This window comes from Tachypleus tridentatus, chromosome 10 (assembly GCF_004210375.1).
Source record: "Tachypleus tridentatus isolate NWPU-2018 chromosome 10, ASM421037v1, whole genome shotgun sequence".
Taxonomy (NCBI): domain Eukaryota; kingdom Metazoa; phylum Arthropoda; class Merostomata; order Xiphosura; family Limulidae; genus Tachypleus; species Tachypleus tridentatus.
The window spans coordinates 55,488,699-55,512,175 of NC_134834.1; the positions used below are offsets into that span (position 1 = coordinate 55,488,699).

Here is a 23,477-nt window from a genome sequence, read left to right on the forward strand (position 1 = left end):
TATTATATTCACTATTCCTAAATATTCTTACCTGATATCCCTTGACATAAGAATATTCACGCAACTTTCAAACAGGCATAACATTAAAAACAATAATATTACGAACGCCAACATTGTTGAAAACTATATAACAATTCCCAGGATCGTGGTTTATTCCTATGTTTTGTAAACTAATCTCACATTAGAATCCTTCGTTATTCACTATGATTGTGACTAATAATTATTGAAATAGAGTTTGAATTACTATTTTCCCTTATACTCTATACACCTGATAGCTAATATTAACAGTGTCCATTCTAGGGCTTTTTATGTCGGTTGTTGATTTTAGTGCAAAGCTACACAATGACCTATCTGTATTTGGGCTACCACATGGAATTGAAATTACACTGTATAATAAAATTTTTACTTTTTCTTGTTCCTAGGCAGAAAGTGTTATTTACAAATTGCTTATGCCTAAAGTAAATGGAAAAGACCTATTTTTCTCTTCAAACTTTGCTTTTGTGACCTCAGTAATGAAATTTTCAAATTTACCCATTTTACAGAACATTCCAGGTAGATTCAGTGCTGAGTAGCTGATAGAGAATGTTCTCGAACTTACAAGACTTTTATAGAATGTTGTAGAACTTACGAGAATTTTAAAGAACCTTTTAGAATTTTCTAGAATTTTCCATAGTAATATATATACGGGCTCACCACTCACCCCTTCAGTTTAGTTCTAGCTGCCTAAGTGAACACATAGTTCTATCTGATTTTATCAGAGATGGTATCAAGAAGCTGCAAACATTCTGCTATGTATGTGGCCAATTTATCAAGACAAGAGCGAAAAGGTACTTTGTGACAGCATCTGTTAAAATGTGTGAAGCCTACAAAGCATATTTCAGCATGCCTGTCAAGGATCAAGACAAACCCTGGGCACCTCATTTTTCCTGTGAGCACTGCAAAAAAAATAAACAAAAAAAACTCTAGAAGGTAAGAGGGATAACTTTTGCTTGCTTGAATATTAAGATTTTATATTATACAAATTTTAGACCTTTTAAAATTTAAATATATTTTAATTTATTTTTTAAATTTCCAACGAAAAAATTATCACATATAAAAATTTTTGCATGAACCACTTACACATTAGGCTTTACCAAATTTCCCTGTTGTCTTTGCCTTTGGGACAGCAGGGACACCGCAGCGCACTACAACAGGAAGCACTGGACACAACGGACGGAATTCTCTGTGTGGAGGCACAATGTCAAGTGTAAACCACTAATGGACCTTCAGAAGGTGTTGTTCCCACATTTGCATAGAAAGTTGGGTCTTATGAAACAATTTGTCACAACTTTTGATAAGGAGTCTGTAGCTTTCAAGTACCTACGAGCCTTCTTCCTTAAGCTATCTGAGGCAAAGGTCAAAGCTGGTGTCTTTGTTGGACCACAAATAAAGAAGATCCTGGAATGCACAGAATTCTCCCAAGATGCTCAGTAGGAAGGAAAAAAAAGCTTGGAACAGCTTTGTCGCAGTGGTTCGGGGTTCCTTGGGCAATCACAAGGCTGAAAATTATCTGGAACTGGTTGAGGCTCTGGTGAAGAACTACAGCAAAATGGGCTGCAGGATGTCCCCGAAAATCCATATCCTTGACGCCCATCTTAATAAATTCAAGGAGAACATGGGAGCATACTCAGAGGAGCAAGGCGAGCGCTTCCACCAAGATATACTGGATTTTGAAGGTCGCGTATAACGAAAACATGATGAGAGACTATATTTGGGGACTGGTACGTGAAAGTGATTTACATTACAGTCGCAAGTCTCGAAGAACTACTTACTTCTAAACATTTTTGTATAACTGTAGTATAAATACATGTAAATCTTGATTCATATGTTGTTTTATTCAGACCTTATGTAAATGAAAATGTGCAAATTTGTCCGTTTTTACGTAGAAAATAGGCTAGTTTCTAAATTTCATTATCCAGGTCACAAAAACAAAGTTTGAATGGAATAATTGTTATTTTCTGTACTTTTACAACACAATTAAGAAATTACACATACTATCCAGGAACAAAATTTGTGTTACATAGTGTTACCACTGACACCACTGGAGACAACTTAAATTGTGTAATGAACTATGATATTTAACGTAAGGCCTCGAGAAGTAGACAAGAGCAGCTGAGGTATTACAATTTCACAAAAATAGAGAAGTTTTTTTGTTATGTCTTCAGTTTATAAAGGGCTGAAAATTAATGAAATGTGTGAATGGTTTAGGAGAAGTAGGCTGTATATGTAATCAATTTTCAATATCTGATATGATTTTCTGGAACAAATTTCCCACCTCTGAACATTTGAAGATTTGCTGTATACGTAAACCGTGGTTGTAGTATATTTTTCTGCGCCTGTGAAATACATAGCTCTACGTAAAGACGAAAACTTCTAACAGGTTTTCATTAGGTTAAATATGACCTAAAATATAATCTTAGACATATCATTCGAATGTCATTACTTTTTTATTTTGGTTGTTTATAAAAACTGGTTTGCATTCTTAGCTTAATATATGCATGTATTTAGAACTAACCTGAATCTCGTGTGATATTTGGATTACGGCCGAAACTATCGTTAAGTACGTATAAGTAGAAACGTACTGATTACTTTAATTTTTTTATTTTCTCATAGGAAGTTAATTTAGGATAAAACATCCATAAGGCTTTAACATTTCATAAACTAGAGTAAACCTTTTTAAGTACGTACGTACATACAGTTATTGTAGGAAACGGACTGTCAGCAAAGAAAAGCAAACATCGTACAACATGCCGCATATGACATGAAAATTCAATTCGTCTGCTAGAAATTGTTAAGATTCTGCATACATTCTGAAATGAAATGTAAAGTTTACTTAAATTCAATACTAATATAAAATGTTTAGAAAGAGTCATTGTACTGTAATCAAAGGTAGAAATGCAATCACTAGCAAAGTACACTGAATATGTATGAAAACAAATATAAATATTTGAATAATAATGTATTTTTATAGCACTTGCGTTAAGAAGAAAATGATATAAAACGGGAACCACCCTTGTATATCTTCAATATGCCATTGCATCTAAAGTGAAGTATATAAAATTACTGTTTACGCGACGCAATAAATAATGCAAGTGTAAATAATTAAAGAGCGACTTTTTATTTTGTCTTTAACAACTTTAATCTCATGTAAGCATTTCGCATTTTTGTAGTTACAAAATAGATACTTTAGGGTATTTAACTTTGTTAATTTCAAACAATGAGGAATACAGACAGCTGAATATGTCATAAAGGGAACATAGTTCACGTTCACTGGTTTATTATACATGTAATGTGCGATTACTTTATGGTGAGTGTCGTAGGTCAAAACAGTTGGCAGAACCGTTACTGCACACTCAATGTTATATATCATAACTTATTTCGGACAAGTCTCCGATTTATTATTTTAAGTATTGCTATTTCAAATAATCGGAAATTTTAATTTTAATTTAATAGTTAATTTAATGTTAATACGTATTAAATTTAATTATTTGCCAACAAGATTCACAATTTTCTATTTTAAGACAATTATATTTTAATATACAAATATAAAAAACAATACAATTTATAATAACTGTTATTACTAATAGTTATTACAAATGAAAGTTTATGTACAAGAACTTTACAAAATTTTAACCCGGCATACCAAGGTGGTTAAAGCACTCGACTCGTAATCCGAGGGTGGCCGGTTCGAATCCCCATCGCTCCAAACATGTTCGTCCTTTCAGCCGTGGGAGCGTTATAACGTGAGGATCAATCCCACTATTCGTTGGTGAAAGAGTAGCCCAAGAGCTGGCGGTGGGCGGTGATGACTAGATGTCTATCCTCTAGTCTTACACTGCTAAATTAGGGACGGCTAGCCATCGCGTAGTTTTGCGCGAAATTCAAAACAAATAAACTTGCAGACGATAAAGATTCTTAGGAGGAAGAAGTCAAATGTACCTGACCCTCCTGGGTATTTAACAACATCAATACCCAAATACCCACACAGTCAAAGAACTAAAGATTCTTATATCCGGTCTAGAACTAAACAAGAAGTAACTTAATCCTGAGTTGATACTGTCACACCTCGCTTAAGCCAGCTAGCTTCATTGGCCTCACACCCCTACAAGCTGACTTTTCTGGTGAAGATATTTAATGTCTCCTCGTAGAAATACTAATGTCCGAAGTTAATTCACTGAAGTTGAACGGTTTGTTATGTTCGAAATCTACAAACGTTCCTGATCCAATTCTGTAATTTTTCGATTAATAGGCGTTAATCACAATTATAGCTTCTGAGGCCTATAGTAAACTTTTTTTATACGACTCTTGTTGATTTCTAAAAGTTTCAATAGTGTTCTAGCACGTTTTCGTAAAACAAATATCGTTGATTCTTACTCTCAAGTATCTTCTACAAATTTAGAGAGCAAGCGGGACTTGCGTAATGCACAATCAATATAGATCACATGCAAAAAAAGAAATCTATACTGAAACAAACGTATAATGGTAAATCCGTTACAACTAGTTTGGTTTAATTTTAATTTCGTGCAAAGCTACACTAGGGCTATCTGCGTTAATCGTCCCTAATTTAGCAGTATAAGACTAGAGAGAAGGCAGGTAGTCATCACCACCCGCCGACAATTTTAGGGTTACTCTTTTATTAACGAATAGTGAGATTGACCTTCACGTTATAACGCCCCCACGGCTGAAAATGTGAGCATGTTTGGTGTGACGGGGATTCGAACCAGCGATTCTCACATTAAAAGTCAATTGCCTTTAACCATCTGGCTATGCCAAGCCATCCATTGCAACTAGTATCCACATTATTTTGCCAAACTGTCTAAAATAATGAGCCATTTCCTTGAAGCAGTTACCAAACGATTTAAGATATTTAAATACTGTTATTGCAAGCATCACTAAATGTAAGTTGCAGTTGTTATAAGCTAGATGTGGGTTATTGTGAAACATCTTGGAATTGTTTTATCCAACCTGCTCTAAAGCTAAATTTGACATGTATTTTGAACACAAAATGGAGGGAATCCGGACTGTTAAAACAGTGAACCTGAAGGGTGTTGTTTGTTTGTGCGTCTTCTTATAGCAAAGCCACATTGGGCTATCTGCTGAGTTCACCGAACGGATCTGAAAGGTATTAGCTAGTGGGTTGCTTTGAGGTAGTATATATTGTATTGTTAATACAAAATTTCATTAGACTAGCTTTTTGGTTTAAAGTAAACAGTGTGTCAAGAAGGAAATTTCTTGCCACCAGAACTGGCTTCTTTTACTTGGAAGTATGACCCATTGCTATAAATTGACAACATAGCAAATTTGTTGTCTGTACGTAGGAAGATAATGGTGTGAATAAAGTATGAGTGAATTTAGTTTAAACTTAGATATATATATGTCTAAACAGTTTAACTCCTGCTACACAAGTTAGTTAAGTGTGTGTGCTTTTTCTTATAACAAAGACACAGCGGGCTATCTGCTGATCCCACCCATGGTAATCGAATCCCTGATTTTAGCGTTGTAAATCCGTAGACTTACCGCTGTACTAGCTGGGGGTGTTAGTTAAGTACTGATAAAATTACTTTAAAACACCATTTGACAATATTCAGAAAGGATCCAATGCTCACAAATGAAGTTGGTAAGTGAAAACACATTTTGCATACAATATTCTCATTCATACCCTAAGAGTGATAGTTAATATCATCTTCTAATTATCCACAAGTGAAAGCTATTATTGGAAAATTTAACGCTAAAACTTTGAAATTTATAAGATATTTAACTATGATTTTATAGTTAATATAAAAATGGTTATAACTCTGATTTATCATCAAAAAATCTTTGCTGGAAGTAAACGGTTCTCTGAATCAAAATGCAACTGAAAACACATTTTACTTTATAACATATATGGAAATATTTGAGAAGGTTTTCTCTGACAGAAATCAAGTCGGATCTTTCTCTTAAGGAGTTGAAAAATTCATGAAAATGGAACTCTTTTGAAAAACTTCAAATTAAAATTAAGATAGAATCTTCTAGAATATTCTATTGTGTTTTATATCTTAATATAACAACTATGGCGTTAACGAAACACTGGTCATGGTTAAAAGTATCATTTTGGCTTTATGTAGTGATTTTTATGTAATTATTTTTAATCGCTTTTTGAGGAGTTGCTGGAAGTCTTTTTACAATTAAAATATTGAAACAAAAGACTGTAATGTACCATTCTCAGTTTCATTTGGTATTTTAATACCTCAAGAATAAAATCACATGGAAACAATATGTCCTCCGCTTGTCTTCTCATTTCCTTCAGGATACCGGATTATCAAGTTTATTCGTTTGTGGGAAACTAGAGAGTTGTAAACAATATATTACCAGCCATTCATCTTAATAATTATTCTTAAAATTATTCATATCTTTCTCAAGTACGAACCAGAATATACATTGACTAAGATCGGTTTATCGAACTGTTGTGCGTATGGAATTTTTTTATATTCATTTTTATTTCAATTAAATTTCCTCTGAACAAATGTACAGTCTTTGGATGTCTCGTGAGATGGTCAATTCATTAGAATTGCGTTATAGATATTACAACGTCACAGGTTATGTAAATCGTATGACTTCATAATACACGATTATAAATGGTTGTTTCTATTGTTTGATTTTTCTTTGTTTCGGATATTAGTGCAAAACTAAACAAGAGCAAAAATATCTAGCCTTCTCTAATTTTGAATCATATTAGAAGGAAGACAGTTAGTGAACAATACCCACAGCCAGCTCTTAGGCTATTTTAATCGAATAGTGAAATTTTACTCTCAGTTTTGTAATGAAGAAAGAGTGGAAAACATACCTCAGCTTGTATGAAGGCATATAAGACCGATGTCCAACGTATTACCCCCACGAAGTTGAGATGTCAGTCCATTGCAGTAAGCCCCCTGCTACCCACTTGTAATCATTACACGATTAGGCAAAATGGGGCAATTAGGTTAAACTACCTTGCTCAAAGGCGCAAGAACATGTCCTAGGCAAGTCTAGAAACTATAATATTTCAATTACAATCCAAAGCGTTACCCACAAGACAACGCTGCTCTACCACTAATGAAAATTTACTTTTTATCTTAATATATCCATCACATTGAAAAGTGATTGTTTTTCAATACGAACAAACATATAGTTTGTGGCATTCCATTGATTTTTGTCCATGTGAAAGAGGTAATTTATAGGAAACTGTATATATTTTGCACCTACATTATACATGTTTTTAGGTATTCAAGTAGGTCGTCTCCATCATCTTGGAACTATTTGCGTGTTTTTTACGAAAATAAAAACAACTTCGACGATTTAGATGCTATTCCTATACAGGTAAGAAATGTATTTCTACTACTGCATGTGAAAATTTGAAGAAAGAAACATTTTGCTGTATATCTAAGTTTTAGTAAACTTATATAAGAACAAGAACCGGGAGTTTTTAACATACTTATGGTAAACTGGTGAATAGTAGCCTATACGATAATCTAAGTTTAATTATTAATTAATTACTAACTTTATATGACAAGATAATAATTACTAATTGCTTCAAGCGTACGTTTCGTTTTCTAGTTTGCTGCAGTCTTCAGAAAAAACCTATAAAGGACTTTTTGCATGTTGATTGTGGTAAAGAAGTGATTCTATGTCTTCATGTTCTGAAGATTGATTCACAGTGCACTGGTTATTATTTACCTTGTTGTCTATTGCTTCATCTAGTATTTAGATACTTTCAGAAGGAACATCTAGGTTTTGCTGAATTTTATGCTAGGCTGATTGAATGTACTATTAATTAGGTAGGCAAAGAAAGCTATTTTACCTTTCTCACGTCTTGTTCATTTCTCATTATTTTCTACTATTGTATGGTCTTCTCTGCGTACGGATATTTTGTCATTACAGAGTTTTATACATCTATTACACTCCTGAATTTTGACATTTATTGGCCTTTTTTGTCTAATGCAAGGAATGTTGTAAATGACGTTTTTTATCTCCAGTGAGTCTTTAAGTAGTTAATATGTATTAGCAGCTTTCGTCTTGTATTCGGCTTCTAAATACTTCTCTGACTTTATGTTGTTTAAATATCCTCTGTATATTTTAAAAGATGCATTTTACATAAGGAAATATGACACTATCCTGTAACTGTGTTACTTATTATGCTATCTTATTTTATCTTCTTATCTTCTTCATGAAGTGCTTAAGGCGTTTATTGTCAAGGAAGTTTTTCTTTTTTTTGTTAGCATTCTCAGTGTTACAAATCTTGTTCATTCTGAAGACTATACAGTCTATGATGTCCCTCTAGAAATAGATGTTTGTTGTTTGCTTCAATTTTTGATGTGAATTTTAATGCCGGATGTCTGTTCTTTAGATGGGTCTTGAATTCTGGAATCTTATTTGGTTTTTAAGGCCACAATACGCATTTGTGTTAACATATTCTGAACCTTAGACAGGTTTGTTTGAGGGTGTTATGAGAAATGCTTAAGAAATTATAAACAATATAGCTTTCGCAAACATTATCCATATTTTTGTCTAGTTGAAGGTTATAACAAGTTCATAAAGTAACTATATTACATGAAATAACGCACCTTCACATGTATGAAGAATTCTTCTCTAAAAAAAAAACATACAACCATAGTAAGTAAGCTGGTGTCATGTAATCTTATTCGTGACCTAAAATGGAGTCTGTTTAGTGGTGAATGACAGTCAGAAAGTAACAAGAGTGAATTAAAACAAGTTATTCTGATTTTGATCTTCTGGTTTATTCAATTTACGGTGGATCTTGTTTGTTACCGAGTTACCAATCGTGATAATATTTTATTAGATAAATTGGTTCTTATTACTCGAGTTTGTTTTAATAGTGTTTCATGTTTTCTTCCAGTTAATTTTGTTTATATTTTAAGCAACAGTCAATTACTTTGTTCGTTAACTTACAAGACTACTTCTAGTACTAATATAAAGACATTGTACTCATAGTCACCAGTTTACTAACACTGCTCATACATGTAAGTAACACAAAACTACTGTAATATAAAAGGTATTAAAATATTTTCAATTACATAAAATACATCAGTAGCTCTGATTATTTAAGTTAACTTGGATAGCGTTAGTTTCTAGGAAAGAGTTAACATAGTTAAACATTAGCTTATTCAATATTCTAATGATTTAGAAGAAACATAATAGTTGTGGTATTAGTTTTTTAACATTTCGTCTCCTTTGTGTTTAATTAAGAATTAAAAATTTTCGCGACAGGTTTAAACATTACGTAACGCTGACGTAGGGAACAGTTACACGTATTTGATTTCGCTCAGATATGTAGGAATAAACCATTTTCTTAAACCTCTATTTCTGTTTAATATAAACAAATTAAAACTGACAATTTATTTTTCCAACAGTCAATGATCCTGTCTATTTCGTGTAAAAAACCAGTGCGTTATGATGTATACTTCAATGGTCGATATGTGATCCCAATAAATGTAGACTACAGTCAAGAAGTGTTTGTCTTGAAGGGAAGAAATCCAGAACTCTCAGATGACCAGTATATTTCAAACCTATATTTGCAGGTAAAATTATATGTCCTAAAACAATTCGGCTTAGTTATGTGTGCTTATTCCATCCAAATCTGTACATATGTTTTTTTATCTGTACATTAAACCAATCTGACATGTTTATATGACATATTGTTATCATTACGTTGTCATAGTGAAAGTTTGAAATATGATAATAGCGCAATGAACTTCCAGTTCTGTGTTTTCTATTATTTATATTTTGTATAAATCACAGACACATGAGTTAAACCTGATTCAAAACAGAACTCTTAATATTAGGTTATAATAATTGTTCCAAAAAAAAAACCATATAAAAATTTTACCTGCGCATAGTTATTATTTCTTTAGGATTGAATAACTTTACGATTTCTTTTGTGTGACAGAATAATGTATTTGGCCATTACTCCTTTAACGAGCTCACGAACCAGAGCACGATATTTGATATATTTGCCTTATGAAGGCTGTGTTATCCACTCCTTAAATTTATTTACTGTTTGTCACGGTTGTTTGGTGGTTACTTCTAACCATAAAACCACGTACAACATATTAGTAACATAGATTCTGTAACACTGTTTTTAACATATAATATTATCAGTTAATTATATAGTATGTACAAAGGTTTCTAATGATCGAACTATTTAGTAACAAAATATTAATGATTAAATACTAGTGACTTCGATAATATATTATCATAGAAACAGGAAGGTAAAATATCCTCTCAAAGAAAAAAAATTTGTCCCACTCTCGTGCCGGAACCAGTTAATTAATTACATGTCGACTAGATTTTAACAAACAGCCGAAGTTTTGAATAAACCTATTCACAAACTTTATTTAATAAGTATATTTACACTAGTTATGAATTTATACTTGCTGCCAATCCTGTTTTAAGTGCTTTAGAAACGATTACTGTTGAGTAACCTTACAAGACGTAAAATCTACTGTGATAGAATTTCTCATTACACTTCACACATCCTATATTCAAAATGTAGTAGTTAAAAAAAAATGTTTTGTTTGGGATCTTTAAGATTTTGAGCATTACTGATTTGATTTGTCTCTAACACTGCAGCCCTTGCTAGTGTACGAAACCATTGAAACACGAAGAAGCAAGATAAAAATATATTTAGAAGTATTTGACTATATGGCCTTTAAAAGGTATTTTTCCTGTTGTTTCGGAACCTTAACCGCGACGAATATGATGCCAAACAAATAGAGCTGTAGGTTTGTAAACTGGAAGATACTATTTTAATAAATTACTTATGTTGAATTGTTTACGGCGGTTACGTTGGTCGTTCCATCTAACGTCTTTGTCTGTTTGTTTGTTTTTTGAATTTCGCACAAAGCTACTCGAGGGCTATCTGTGCTAGCCGTCCCTAATTTAGCAGTGTAAGACTAGAGGGAAGGCAACTAGTCATCACCACCCACCGCCAACTCTTGGGCTACTCTTTTACCAACGAATAGTGGGATTGACCGTAACATTATAACGCCCCCACGGCTGAAAGGGCGAGCATGTTCGGCGCGACGGGGATACGAACCCGCGACCCTCAGATTACGAGTCGCACGCCTTAACACGCTTGGCCATGCCGGGCCCACGTCTTTGTCAGTCTAAGCGATCTCTGTTAGAGTCGTGAGGAACCAAAACAGATGAAAAATAATTTTAAAAGTCAAGCTAGTCTCCTCCAGCGGGTAATGTAAAAACAACCATAACAATGTCTCTGCTACAGATGGAAATGCATTACTTAATTTATCTTCAATCGAACAAATAGTTTTTCATCACAATGTGTCTATGGTTATTTCTCCAAACAATCACATAGATGTAAATTATTTCTTGCTTATATATCTCCGAGAAAACCATTTTTATTTGAAACACGCACCTATAGTTGCAGCACAAACATTTACGTATACTCGTGTAAGTATTTATAGCTACTTCGTAGGCAGAACACGCACTTTGTAAGCATATTTTTATAGCATTCATGGTAAAAACGCGTAGTAAGTTTACAGTAAACATGATACATATTATTGTATTATTAATCGTATGTAAATCAGTAAAGAATATTGATAAAAGTATAATGATATTTTCAACTCTCCAACCAGTTACAGATTCATTATTGAAGATGTGGTGCAATTTCTGTACACCACGCACCACAATCAGATATAATTTTGGAACAACGAAGAAAATGGATCAAGACTGTTTTATTCACTCCTTAAATTTTTTTTACTGTTTGTCATGGTTGTTTGATCGATACTTCTAAGAACGCGTTTACGTCCCTTGTTTGTTTCTTTTAAAACAAAACTACATTAAATCATCTGCTAACTCTACCGCGGGGAATCAAACCCAGGTTTTTAGGCGTTTTAAGTATGATAACTTATCGCTGTCCTACCAGGTTACTTTTATGGTCCTCCAGTGTTAGTTTGATCGTAACAACAATATTTAAAATTCTACGTTCAACAGTATATTATATAACAAGTGCTGATCGAATTTTCACAGTGTACTTGCTATTTGATATACTTGCATGACATTACACAGTAAAAATAAATATCTTACAAAGTTATTCTAAAATACCTCGTGTTGATTATGCTAACTACCAATTACCATGTCAATGTTCTGAGCATCGGTTGTTATTAATAACTTGGATAAATGTTGTTTTGTAAAACTTACGTTCCATTATATGTATATTCTTTCTATCCTTACATATTGCACACGCATATATATATATTTTCTATATGTATATATATGTTGTTATTTTCGTAGTGTAAAGCTACACAAGTGGTCATCTCTACCATATCCACCACGGTGAATCTAGCCCTGAATTTCAGCGTTTTAAGTCCGTAACCTTAGAGCTGACTCACCGGGGAACATATTTGTATAAATAAGGCGTCTTTATTTAGTCACTTATTGTCCGTTAGGGAGCTCCCAACCGGACTTTTCTATTTGGACTTCCTTCGGGAACATACCAGAGGCATTCTGCGCGGCTCCCCTTATAAAATTATATTCCGTTTGAGCGGTTCCGATAATCGCTGACATAGTTTCCCTTTAACGTTGAGACTGACGCCGACGACAGCCTACAAGTATAAAATAAACAAGAAATGCCACAAATTCAGCCAGGTCCCATCAATTCTTAACTAACAACTACTACAACTCAGACCCAAACTACAAGAGTCTCGACTCCCTAGACGTCGGCCTCTACGAACAACCAACCAAACACCTGCCAGCAGACCCAAACTCGTCAGAAAGGACAAAAAATTCCAGACTTTAAACGAACAGCACGACGACTAGTATCGTTTCCTACGATAATCGTGCGATAAACCTAATACCCTGTCATCACTCACCTAGTCGCTCAACAGTACGATTATACTCTTCCATAGACAGTGGTACCTCGGTTCTCGAACGACTCCCTTCTTGAACAATTCGGTTTTCGAACATATTGTTTGAAATATATATTTCAAACATATTTCTCGTTTTTCTTTTTTCTAAATATTCTGATTAAATAAGCCATTATGGGGTCAAAGAGGGATAATGAAAGCAGCAAACCAAAAAGAAAAGTTGTTAGAGCCACGATAGAGGTGAAAAAAAGATCTCATAGCGAAGTATGAGAGTGGTGTTCGCTTGTCTGGCCTTGCTACACAGTTTGGTATGGTGAAGTCTACAGTCTGCACCATACTGAAAAAATAAAGAGGTCATCAAAGGAGCTGATGTTGCAAAAGGAGTGACAGTGCTTACGAAACAAAGATCACAAGCAATGGAAGAGGTAGAAAAACTGTTGTTTATTTGGGTAAACGAAAAACAGTTAGCTGGTGATAAGATTTCTGAGACCGTCATTTATGAGAAAGCAAAGCAGCTGCATGCTGACCTCCTGAAAAGCAAACCTGGAACGTGTGCTGATACAAGTGATGCCATTAAGGCTAGTAGGAGGTGGTTTGAAAAATTTAGGAAGAGAAGTGGCATACGTAGTGTGGTGAGACAAGGGGAGGGTGCCAGTTCTAACAAAGATGCTGCTGATAAATTTGTTAGAGAATTTAAGGACTATGTAGAAGCTGAGTGTTTTATTTCCCAACATGTGTTCAACTGTGATGAGACAGGCCTCTTTTGGAAGAAAATGCCAAAGAGGACCTGCATCACTAAGGAGGAGAAGTCACTGCTAGGACACAAGCCAATGAAGGACAGGCTAACTCTATTGTTATGTAGTAATGCAAGTGGGGACTTAAAACTTAAGCCTTTGCTTGTGTACCATTCTGAAAGCCCGAGGGTTTTTAAGAAAAATAATGTCCTGAAAAGTAAACTAAATGTCATGTGGAGGGCTAATAGTAAAGCATAGGTAACAAGGCAAGTTTATGGAGTGGGTTCATGAAGTGTTTGCCCCAAGTGTAAGGAATTACCTCACAGGAAAACAGTTGCCACTCAAGGCACTTCTTGTAATGGACAATGCACCTGCTCATCCACCAGGCTTGGAGGACGGGTTGGTGGAGGAGTACAGTTTCATTACGGTGAAGCTCTTGCCCCCTAACACGACTCCTTTCATTCAGCCCATGGACCAGCAGGTCATATCGAACTTTAAGAAACTCTACACCAAAGCATTGTCTCAAAGGTGCTTTGAAGTGACCTCTGACACAGAGTTAACCCTCAGAGAGTTCTGTAAAATCACTTTAATATCCTCTATTGCTAGAGGATCATAGACAAAGCCTGGAGGACCATGAACTCAACCTGGAAGAAATTGTGGTCAGACTCAGTAGCAGAAAGAGACTTTGAAGGCTTTGAGCTTGAGCCTGTTGTCGAGGATATTGTCTCACTAGGCAAGTGTATGGGCTTGAATGTGAGTTGTGATGATGTGGAGGAGTTGGTGGAAGACCACAACACTGAGCTCACCACGGAAGAACTCCAAGACCTTCAGAAGGAGCAGCAACAGAAGGCAACTGAGGAATTGTCTTCAGATGAGGAGGAGAGAAGGGAGGATGTTCCTTGTTCACTAATCAAGGAAATGTGTGGAAAATTGGAAGAGTTACAAAGTTTTGTGGAAAAATTTTACCCTGACAAAGCTGTAGCAAACCGCAGCATAAACCTTTTCAATGAAAATGTCGTGTCTTACTTCAGAAATATTTCAAAATGCAGGCAGAAACAAACATCATTAGACAGGTTTTTAATGAGAAATAGGTCCAGTGAGTCTCAAGCAGGTTGTAGCGGTGTAAAGAGACAGAAAAGAGAAAGAATCCCAGAAGGAGAGTTACCTGACGTTTTTATGGAAGGTGACTCCCCTTCCAAACAATAATAACCCTCTTACTCTCCACCTTTCACTTAAGCCATCAGCTCTCCTCAGCAGAGGTAAAGTGCAGTTAATTTTTCATTTATTGTTTTTTTTTATTGTGTTTATAGTTTTTGCGGTTGACTTTATGCATGCAAGTATTATACAGGTATAAATAAGCAATATTTTTACTTAAAATGCTTCATACTGCGTAATTTTTGGAGGTCTGTAACGGATGAATTTAATTTACAGCATTTCTTATGGGAAAAACTGATTCGGTTTTCGAACAAATCGGTTTCCTTCTGGAACAGATTAAATTCGAGAACCGAGGTACCACTATATGACCTTTTCAAATTGAAAGCTGACCACGACATCTGCTTTCCCGACTAATAACCCATTCAAATCAACGTTTATGTATACTTTTTTTATGTTATTTTCATTATTAGCTGTGTATAGCAGTACATCCCGTTCGATATTTATACTCTCTATTATTTTTTACAAACCTTATTTTTTTCAGCTACTTCTGGGTACGGTCAGATTATTTCATTCGGCGCCCTGACCGTGAAAGTGGATTTTCGCGGGGTAGTCTCGTTTCCCCCCACAGCTGAATTATTGCTTGTTATTGTTGGATCCTATGATCTCGGCTCTGAAAAGGGGCCTTCTCCTGTAAAATATCTAAAAGTAAATTTAAGGCTTTTGAAATTTAAACCCAAAATTGAAGTAATTCATAGTTACAACCAATGGCTAAACTACGTATAACCTACATTTCTTTCAGCCAGCCATTTATTATACTCGATTTGTTAAACCCGTAGTCGTTACTTCATCACAGCCTTGGTCTTTTCCTCTGCCTATTACTAGCTGTTATTCAAGCCACGTGCCGTCCTGCCTAGCCTGGTCTCCTCCCAGTTCTCTCACGCTCGCTTCTCTCCCTCCATTACAATGCCACCCCCCTACATGTTATATCAAGTCTAATGAACTTTTAAACTTCCTCTCAGGTAATCATGTAAGCAAAGTATTTATCTCCACTACGAACCAAACCTTAATTTCATGAGCGGGGCTGAAGACAAACAAACGTTTCTGAGCGCCCCTGGTTGTCTTTCAAGCTCCTTCTGGGCTTGGGAGATATTAAACTAAAATGATTGCCCATTAGTAGTAGTAGTAATGTATAATGTTGTTTACACCATATCCTTGGTTCGATGTGTCAGTCTGTACTCAGCGTCGACATTATATCGACAGCACAGGAAGGTCGAAAGTCTGTTTTGAGTCACTAAGAAGACATTGATTAAGTAACTCTGATTCGAATGTTAGTTTGTGTGTGTGTACACACGTTGAGGCGCCACAAAAAACTTGCTTTTCTCTTGCGAATATTGCTGGTTGTTTTCCTTTGTATAACATGTCTCTAAACAACGAAGACACAAAATAATGTCTGACAAAATTTTCACCAGTTTCTAACCAAACCTAACTAGTAAAGATGCTACGAAACTGGCCGGCCAACAGAAGATAAGCCAAACTTTTGATGAGTTGGGTATATTTTATATTATAAGAAATCGTATATTTGATGCTTTAAGTAAACAAAGAACGCACATTCATCGGTTGAAGTTAACGTATTCCGCCTGTTAAACCTTTTGGCAATGTTAACTGGAAAAAATATATCAATGATTTTTTTGCTCCAGTTTAAATTATATTTCTTGCTGATGGTAACATCGAACCTCTACTTATTTCTTTATGGATTTCAAGCTTGCTAGCAAGGCAAGGTATTAGGTTATTTAGGGTAAACAAACAATTCTTGATCAAACTTGGTATTATTGATCAGTCGTCTAGAATAATTGGTTGTTTATAAACATAGCTGTTAAATTCAGTTGATTTTCTGAATATTCACGAGAAACCAACCACTTATATTTGAAAAATACACCAGATTATGTATGGTGAAACAGATGAAAAATAAATGAAAAATTTTCGAAGCTTTAACGATTAAACAGTAGATATCTACATTGAACACATATCTCGGACTTATCTGTATCTTTATGAGCTGGAGTACACATACATATTCTGTAGTTTTACATGTTTCTATGTCATTATTTTTCTAGATACTTCATTGCCTCTTACTTTAAATAATTATAATTCAACATGCACCGACGAGAATGAACCCGGCATGGACAGTTGGTTAAGGTACTCGCCTCATAATCCGAGAGTTCGAATCGACGTCCCATCGAACATGCTCTCCCTTTCAGCCGTGGGGATGTTATAATGTAACTGTCAATCCCACTCTTTGTTGTTAAAAAGAACAGCCGAGGAGTTGACGGTGGGTGGTGATGATTAGCGGCCTTCCTTCTAGTGTTACCCTGCTAAATTGGGGAATACTAGCGCAGATAGCCCTCCTGTAGCTTTGCGCGAAATTTAAAGACAAATAAACCGACGAGAATAACATTATGCTTTGAATTTGTAATTATTATTAATCGTACACGAGTTTAAGATAATCCAATCTTGTATGGTGAAAAGTCGAAAATTTAATTATTTAAATACTCTTGCTGTAAAGTTATTCAGGACATTAGATCTGATAATTCATGTGATATTAATCATTTTACGCAAAATCATAATTTATATGGTGCAGATACCTAGTGCAGCGTTTTACCAAAATATCCATAAACAAGAAATATATTACAGTCTTTAAAAAATATTGTGTTTTATTGGATTTACACGAGTTTATCTTGAATTGCTCTGCTTTGAGCTTCATTGTGCTTTGTTTTGTGACAATCGTTAGCTTTAACTTGATTATTAATATTCCGCTAAATTTCAGCTCACTTTATTGTACCGTAATTGCTTACGTGTATTTTTAATTAATCCAATATAATCAAGTAAATTTTTTGTTTATTCAAATTATTTGGCCTTGATCTACTGTAATGAGCCATCCACGTCTTTGTAAACACGATGTCCATAGTCATGAACTAAGTTTAAATACCACATTGGTTATTCATGATATTGTTTTAATATCCGACTAGAGGAATAAAGGCTTGCACGGGAAAAGTAGTAAGTTAATTTCCATTGATTTATAAGAATGATCCTTGACGTAGGTGACCCAAAATTATAGGATAACCCTACAGCCTGTGATCTTGCTGTCTCAATTTGGTTTCTTCAGCAATACATTTCCTTTTAAACCTTTCATGATTGCAGTTTTGTATCTTTCTTGTTGGTCATACTTTTGCCTGAAAACACTAGAACTTTATAAACATGAATAAAGGTTTTTGTAAACTTGATTTCTATCCAAATGCCTCTGATGGCAAAAAAAGACAACAACAACTTAAAAGAGGTTTAGTAGCCTAACACCAATAGCTTCAGCAGACACTAAAATATATTTATAACTGTATTTATTATTACTACAATTATTTATATAATAATATAATTAAATTATGTTTATGGCTTGCCAAAATTTTAACAGATATTCTTATCGTTTCAGTTTACTTCAAATGTTTCTTGCACTATCCAAAATATTTTATCATTGTTTAGTCACATTAATGTTTTATTCTTTAAAATGTTTTCATATTCTAATTATGTTAATGCCTGTTCAAACCCGTATCACTACTCAATCTGTAAAGTAAAAAAAGTCAGCAATGGTTGTTTACAAAGAACCCTGTAAAATGATAAATATTTATCCTCGAACTGTCATTAGACAAAGGAAATAAAAAGACGGTCTCCCTCCCTTTTTGTTTTATTTTTTTTTATAAATAAGCCAAAGTAACTACTTATATCTATACGCTGTATCTCCAAGCTAACTGCAGCACTCTTCAGTAAATCAATCAGTCTCCGACTGATACCGACGAAGATTTTTGATTAAAATAACAACTAATCATGATGGAATGATGTAAATAATAAAAGTCTTGGTTAAAAGTATTAGAAATTGTCATACTGGAGCTATTAAATTATACATAATAGTGAATGTCACCATGTTTTATGTTTTGAAGTAGAAGACTTCATTGGTAACAGATAACAACAAAATGACAAGCTAATAATGCATTCAATTAACTAAAACCCAGAATTAAGTCTGTTAATACTTGAAATAGTTAAAATTATTGTCTCATTGTTGCAGTTATTCATAATCTTTAACTTAAAAGCTTCATATTTTACCAAGCTTGGCACAAAATAACAGATGACAACAAAATGACAAGCTAATAATGCATTCAATTAACTAAAACCCAGAATTAAGTCTGTTAATACTTGAAATAGTTAAAATTATTGTCTCATTGTTGCAGTTATTCATAATCTTTAACTTAAAAGCTTCATATTTTACCAAGCTTGGCACAAAATAACAGATGACAACAAAATGACAAGCTAATAATGCATTCAATTAACTAAAACCCAGAATTAAGTCTGTTAATACTTGAAATAGTTAAAATTATTGTCTCATTGTTGCAGTTATTCATAATCTTTAACTTAAAAGCTTCATATTTTACCAAGCTTGGTATAAATAAATATAAATATAAATAACACTATAATTATTAATACTTCAAATAAAATTTCAAATATTATTTTGATGGTTGAGATTTTAATCAAGTTGCTGAATAAATAGTTTTGTTTGCAACGACATTTAGCGAATCAGTTTTGACTCCTTAATCGCCTGATTAAGAAAAAAGTAGTTTAATTAAGGAGAAAAGAGAATTAAAACATATCTATCTTCATTTGTGACTTTTTTTTTTCTCGGAGGCTGAGGTGTTCTCCGCTATGATGTTAAGATTCTTGAACCACATTCAAATATTATTTGATACAAACGTGGCGTAGTAACTAACGTGCCAGACTAAAGAGTGGAAGGACTGCCGTTTAAGTTCCGTTACTGCAATATCACGCACTTTAAAGCCATTATAAGACTGACTGGCAAATTCCAGTATCCGATCGCACAAGAGTAGCTCAAGAGTTGGTAGTGGGTGCTATTAGCTAGTTTCATTTCCGGTAGTTGTGAATTCATTGTTAGGGACGGCTTGTATAGCTTGCGCGAATATTCTTAACAAACAAATAAGAAAAATAATAACATATATTTAGATCTCATAGGCTCGACCTCTGTCACTAAGATAATGAAACATCAGCATTCTAGAGTAAATTTTATGGCACTTTTATATTCTATTGAGGTTGACAAAATATTAAAATTTCACTTTTTGTTTTATTGGAAGTTAAGCACAAAGCTAAATAATGGGGTATCTGTGCTCTGCCTACCACGGGTATCGAATCCGGGTTTCTGGAGTTGTAAGTCCTCAAACAGACCGCTGTCCCAGTGGGAGACTCGGTTTTGCGATCGTTAACAATAATGTGATAAAACTCAATGTATGAATTGACACACATTTCATCAACTAATCTCCATGTGCTGTTATTGCAAAACTGTAAATAATTTTGAACTCATTAGTTTTTGCTATTATATGTGTGACAATTTAAAAGACTGTTTAGACAATATTAATTTTGTTTTATTTTATCAATGATTATTTCCAATTGTTTCCTTGTTTAATTTTCTTTATTTGTTATAAGAGAGTTAAAAGCAGACGAGTATTGGGAGTTATATTTGTAACTTGTTCTGTGAGAATGTAGAAGAGCGAGAAATAGCAGAAGAAAGACAAGAGCTGACGAGAAAGTAAGGTTACGGAAAGAAGCTCGGGGAAAGTAAAGGGAAAAAAAAACCTGTTAATATGTAGGCCTAACGATTTATATGTCAGAGGAAAATTAAAAGTAGATAATAAACATAAGAAGAATAGTTTATTTCGTCAAAGAGAGTTTTAAAGTAATTGAACTAACCTCAGTAGACTTTGACAAATAGACAGACGATTTTTCGTAAATAAATATAAGAAAACTGAGCAGTTGAGTTTAAAAGTTTTTCATACAACCGTAGTAACATCGACGATAAATGAACTATAGTTGGATACTTTGGCGATAGTAATAGAGAAGATAGGCTTGTCAACTGAAATTCTAAAGTAATTGAATAGACCTAAGTGGACTGTTGATAAGAGAAGTAGAAATATATATGTATATAGTGCTTGTGATATACCTATAATCTCTATAGTGTGAAGAAGTCATTGTACCTACGTTTTGCTTGTTCCGAGTATATATATTATTTTCAAAACAAGTGAAGCATGTTTTTCATTTATTATTGAATTTATTGTGAGGTCACAGACACCTACTGTAGAAGATTCCAAAAGAAGTACATGTACAAAAAAAAACCACCTAAAAAAACCTTCTTGTTACTGATAATTTAATAAAATAAATTAACTTTAAATTCCGACAATATGATGATACTGGTTTGGTTTGTTCTGAATTTCGCTCAAAGCTACACGATGGCTAGCCTTCCCTAATTTAGCAGTGTAAGACTAGAGGATGGGCAGTTAGTCATCACCACCTACCGCCAACTCTTTGACTACTCTTTTAGTAACTAATATTGGGATTGATCGTATCATTATAACGCCCCCACAGTTGAAAGGGCGAGCATATTTGGTGTGACGGGGATTCGAACTAGCAACCCTCGGATAACTGATGACACTGAATATTTCATAAAACTTTCAAAGATTAAAATTTAAAATATAACTAAGCGATACTTATTTTGTACGGAACAATGACGTCACATAAATAACTTATTTACCGATTTTTTTTACATATAAATGTTTAAATTATAATTTCATACATTATAAAAAAAATTGTTATGCGATTTTATGAATTACATTATTTTAGGAAACAGGAGCAAATTACTACGACGCCATAGGTGATACTTTATACGTATTGCTTGAAGAAGGACAAGAAATTGAAGTTCGCCATGAAGACGTTTTGGTCTTTAGTTTAATTTTTCCTGTAGAGTTAGACAGTACAAATCGAGCAGGACCTAAAGAAGTGGATCTAATACAAGCTGTTTCGTCGCTATTAGGATTACCTCCAGATGGTGCTAGGATAGTAGAAATTGGTTGCTGCAGGGAGAAACGATCATTAATTCGAAACCAAGTAAATGCTGATGTTCGGGTAAGTAAAGGAAATATTGAGAAAAATATACAAGAGTATAATAAATCTGAATTTTTTTTAGGTTTTGGGAACACCAGAAGAGTGCTTTAAATAGTCGAACAAAGTTATCGAAATATATATAATCGATTGATTATGTATAATATTATGTAACATTTTCTTTTTCAACACAAGAATATTTTAATTTATTAACAAAAAACACAATACAGTTTATAATAACGGTTATTACTATTAGTTATTACAAATGATGATTTATATACAAGAGTTTTGCAAACTTATAGAGAATACTGAGTTTCATAACCGACCCAGAACCGAATATTTTACTGATAGTCCAGCTCCGAGACGGCCCGGCATGGCCAAGCGTGTTAAGGCGTGCGACTCGAAATCTGAGGGTCGCGGGTTCGCATCCCCGTCGCGCCAAACGTGCTCGCTCTTTCAGCCGTGGGGGCGTTATAACGTAACGGTCAATCCCACTATTCGTTGGTAAAAGAGTAGCTCAACAGTTGGCGGTGGGTGGTGATGATTAGCTGCCTTCCCTCTAGTCTTACACTGCTAAATTAGGGACGGCTAGCACAGATAGCCTTCGAGAAGCTTTGTGCGAAATTCCCAAACAAACAAACAAATAGCTCCGAGACAAGCAAGTTAACTTTTTGTTGATACACCTGTACACGTTTTTTGACGGTTAATTAGCTTGAAACACCAGTATTTGTTTTATTTTTGTCTGCTACAATATCTAATATCCTCGTAGAAATGAAAACGTCCGAGGTAATTAACTGAAGGTGAACGGTGTGTAATGTTTGAAATCTATAAACTTTCCTAGTCCACTTCTGTAGTTTTTCTTACTTGCTAGCTGCTTTTTATCCGGATCACGCGAGACTCTTGGGCTTTGAACAATGTTCTAGTGTGTTTTTGTAAACAACAAATAATGTTGACTCTCACTTTCAAGAATTATATACAAATTTCGAGAGCAGACGAAACTTGCGCAATACCAAATCAAGAATATACGTCACATACAAAAAAAATCAACAAAAAACTATAGAGAAATAAGCGTAGGCACTAAAATAAATCTAAAGCAGCAAATCTGTTATACCTCCCTTCTAAGAGAATTAAAAATTGGCGTTAGACAATTTTTAACTAAGATATTAGATATGCATATATATGGGTGTTTTTCTCATAGCAAATCCACATCGGGCTATGTGCTAGGCCCCCCGAGGGGAATCAAACCCCTGATTTTAGCGTTGTAAATCTATAGACATTCCGCTGTACTGGCGGAGGGCATGCATATATATATATATATATATATATATATATACACAACTTTACACACTGCTAATTTATTGGCCCGGCATAGCCAGGCGGTTAAGGCACCTGGGTCTTAATCTGACGGTCACGGATTCGAATCTTCGTCACACCAAACATGCTCGCCCTTTCATCCATAGGGGCGTTATAATGTTCGGTCAATTTCATTATTCTTTGGTAAACGAGTAGCCTAAGCGTTGGCGGTGAGTGGTAATAACTACCTGCCTTACCTCTAAGTCTTACATTGCTAGCGCCCAGCTAGTACAGCGGTAAGTCTATGAATTTACAACGCTAAAGTCAGGGGTTCGATTCCCCTCGGTGGGCTCAGCAGATAGCCAGGTGTGGCTTTGCTATAAGAAAAACATACAAACACACACACTTACACTGC

The 23,477-nt window shown here is 34.4% G+C and overlaps 1 protein-coding gene across 2 annotated transcripts in view; it reads left to right on the forward strand.

Moving 5' to 3' along the window:
• The window catches only part of LOC143229327 (uncharacterized), a 93,915-nt gene that overhangs the window by 29,437 nt on the left and 41,001 nt on the right, over positions 1-23,477 (forward strand). For both annotated transcript variants that reach the window (XM_076461508.1, XM_076461509.1), the window contains 3 exons: positions 7,278-7,374; positions 9,426-9,593; positions 21,512-21,793. In XM_076461508.1, the coding sequence (XP_076317623.1) occupies positions 7,278-7,374; positions 9,426-9,593; positions 21,512-21,793 (547 nt within the window). The remainder of the gene's footprint in view (positions 1-7,277; positions 7,375-9,425; positions 9,594-21,511; positions 21,794-23,477) is intronic.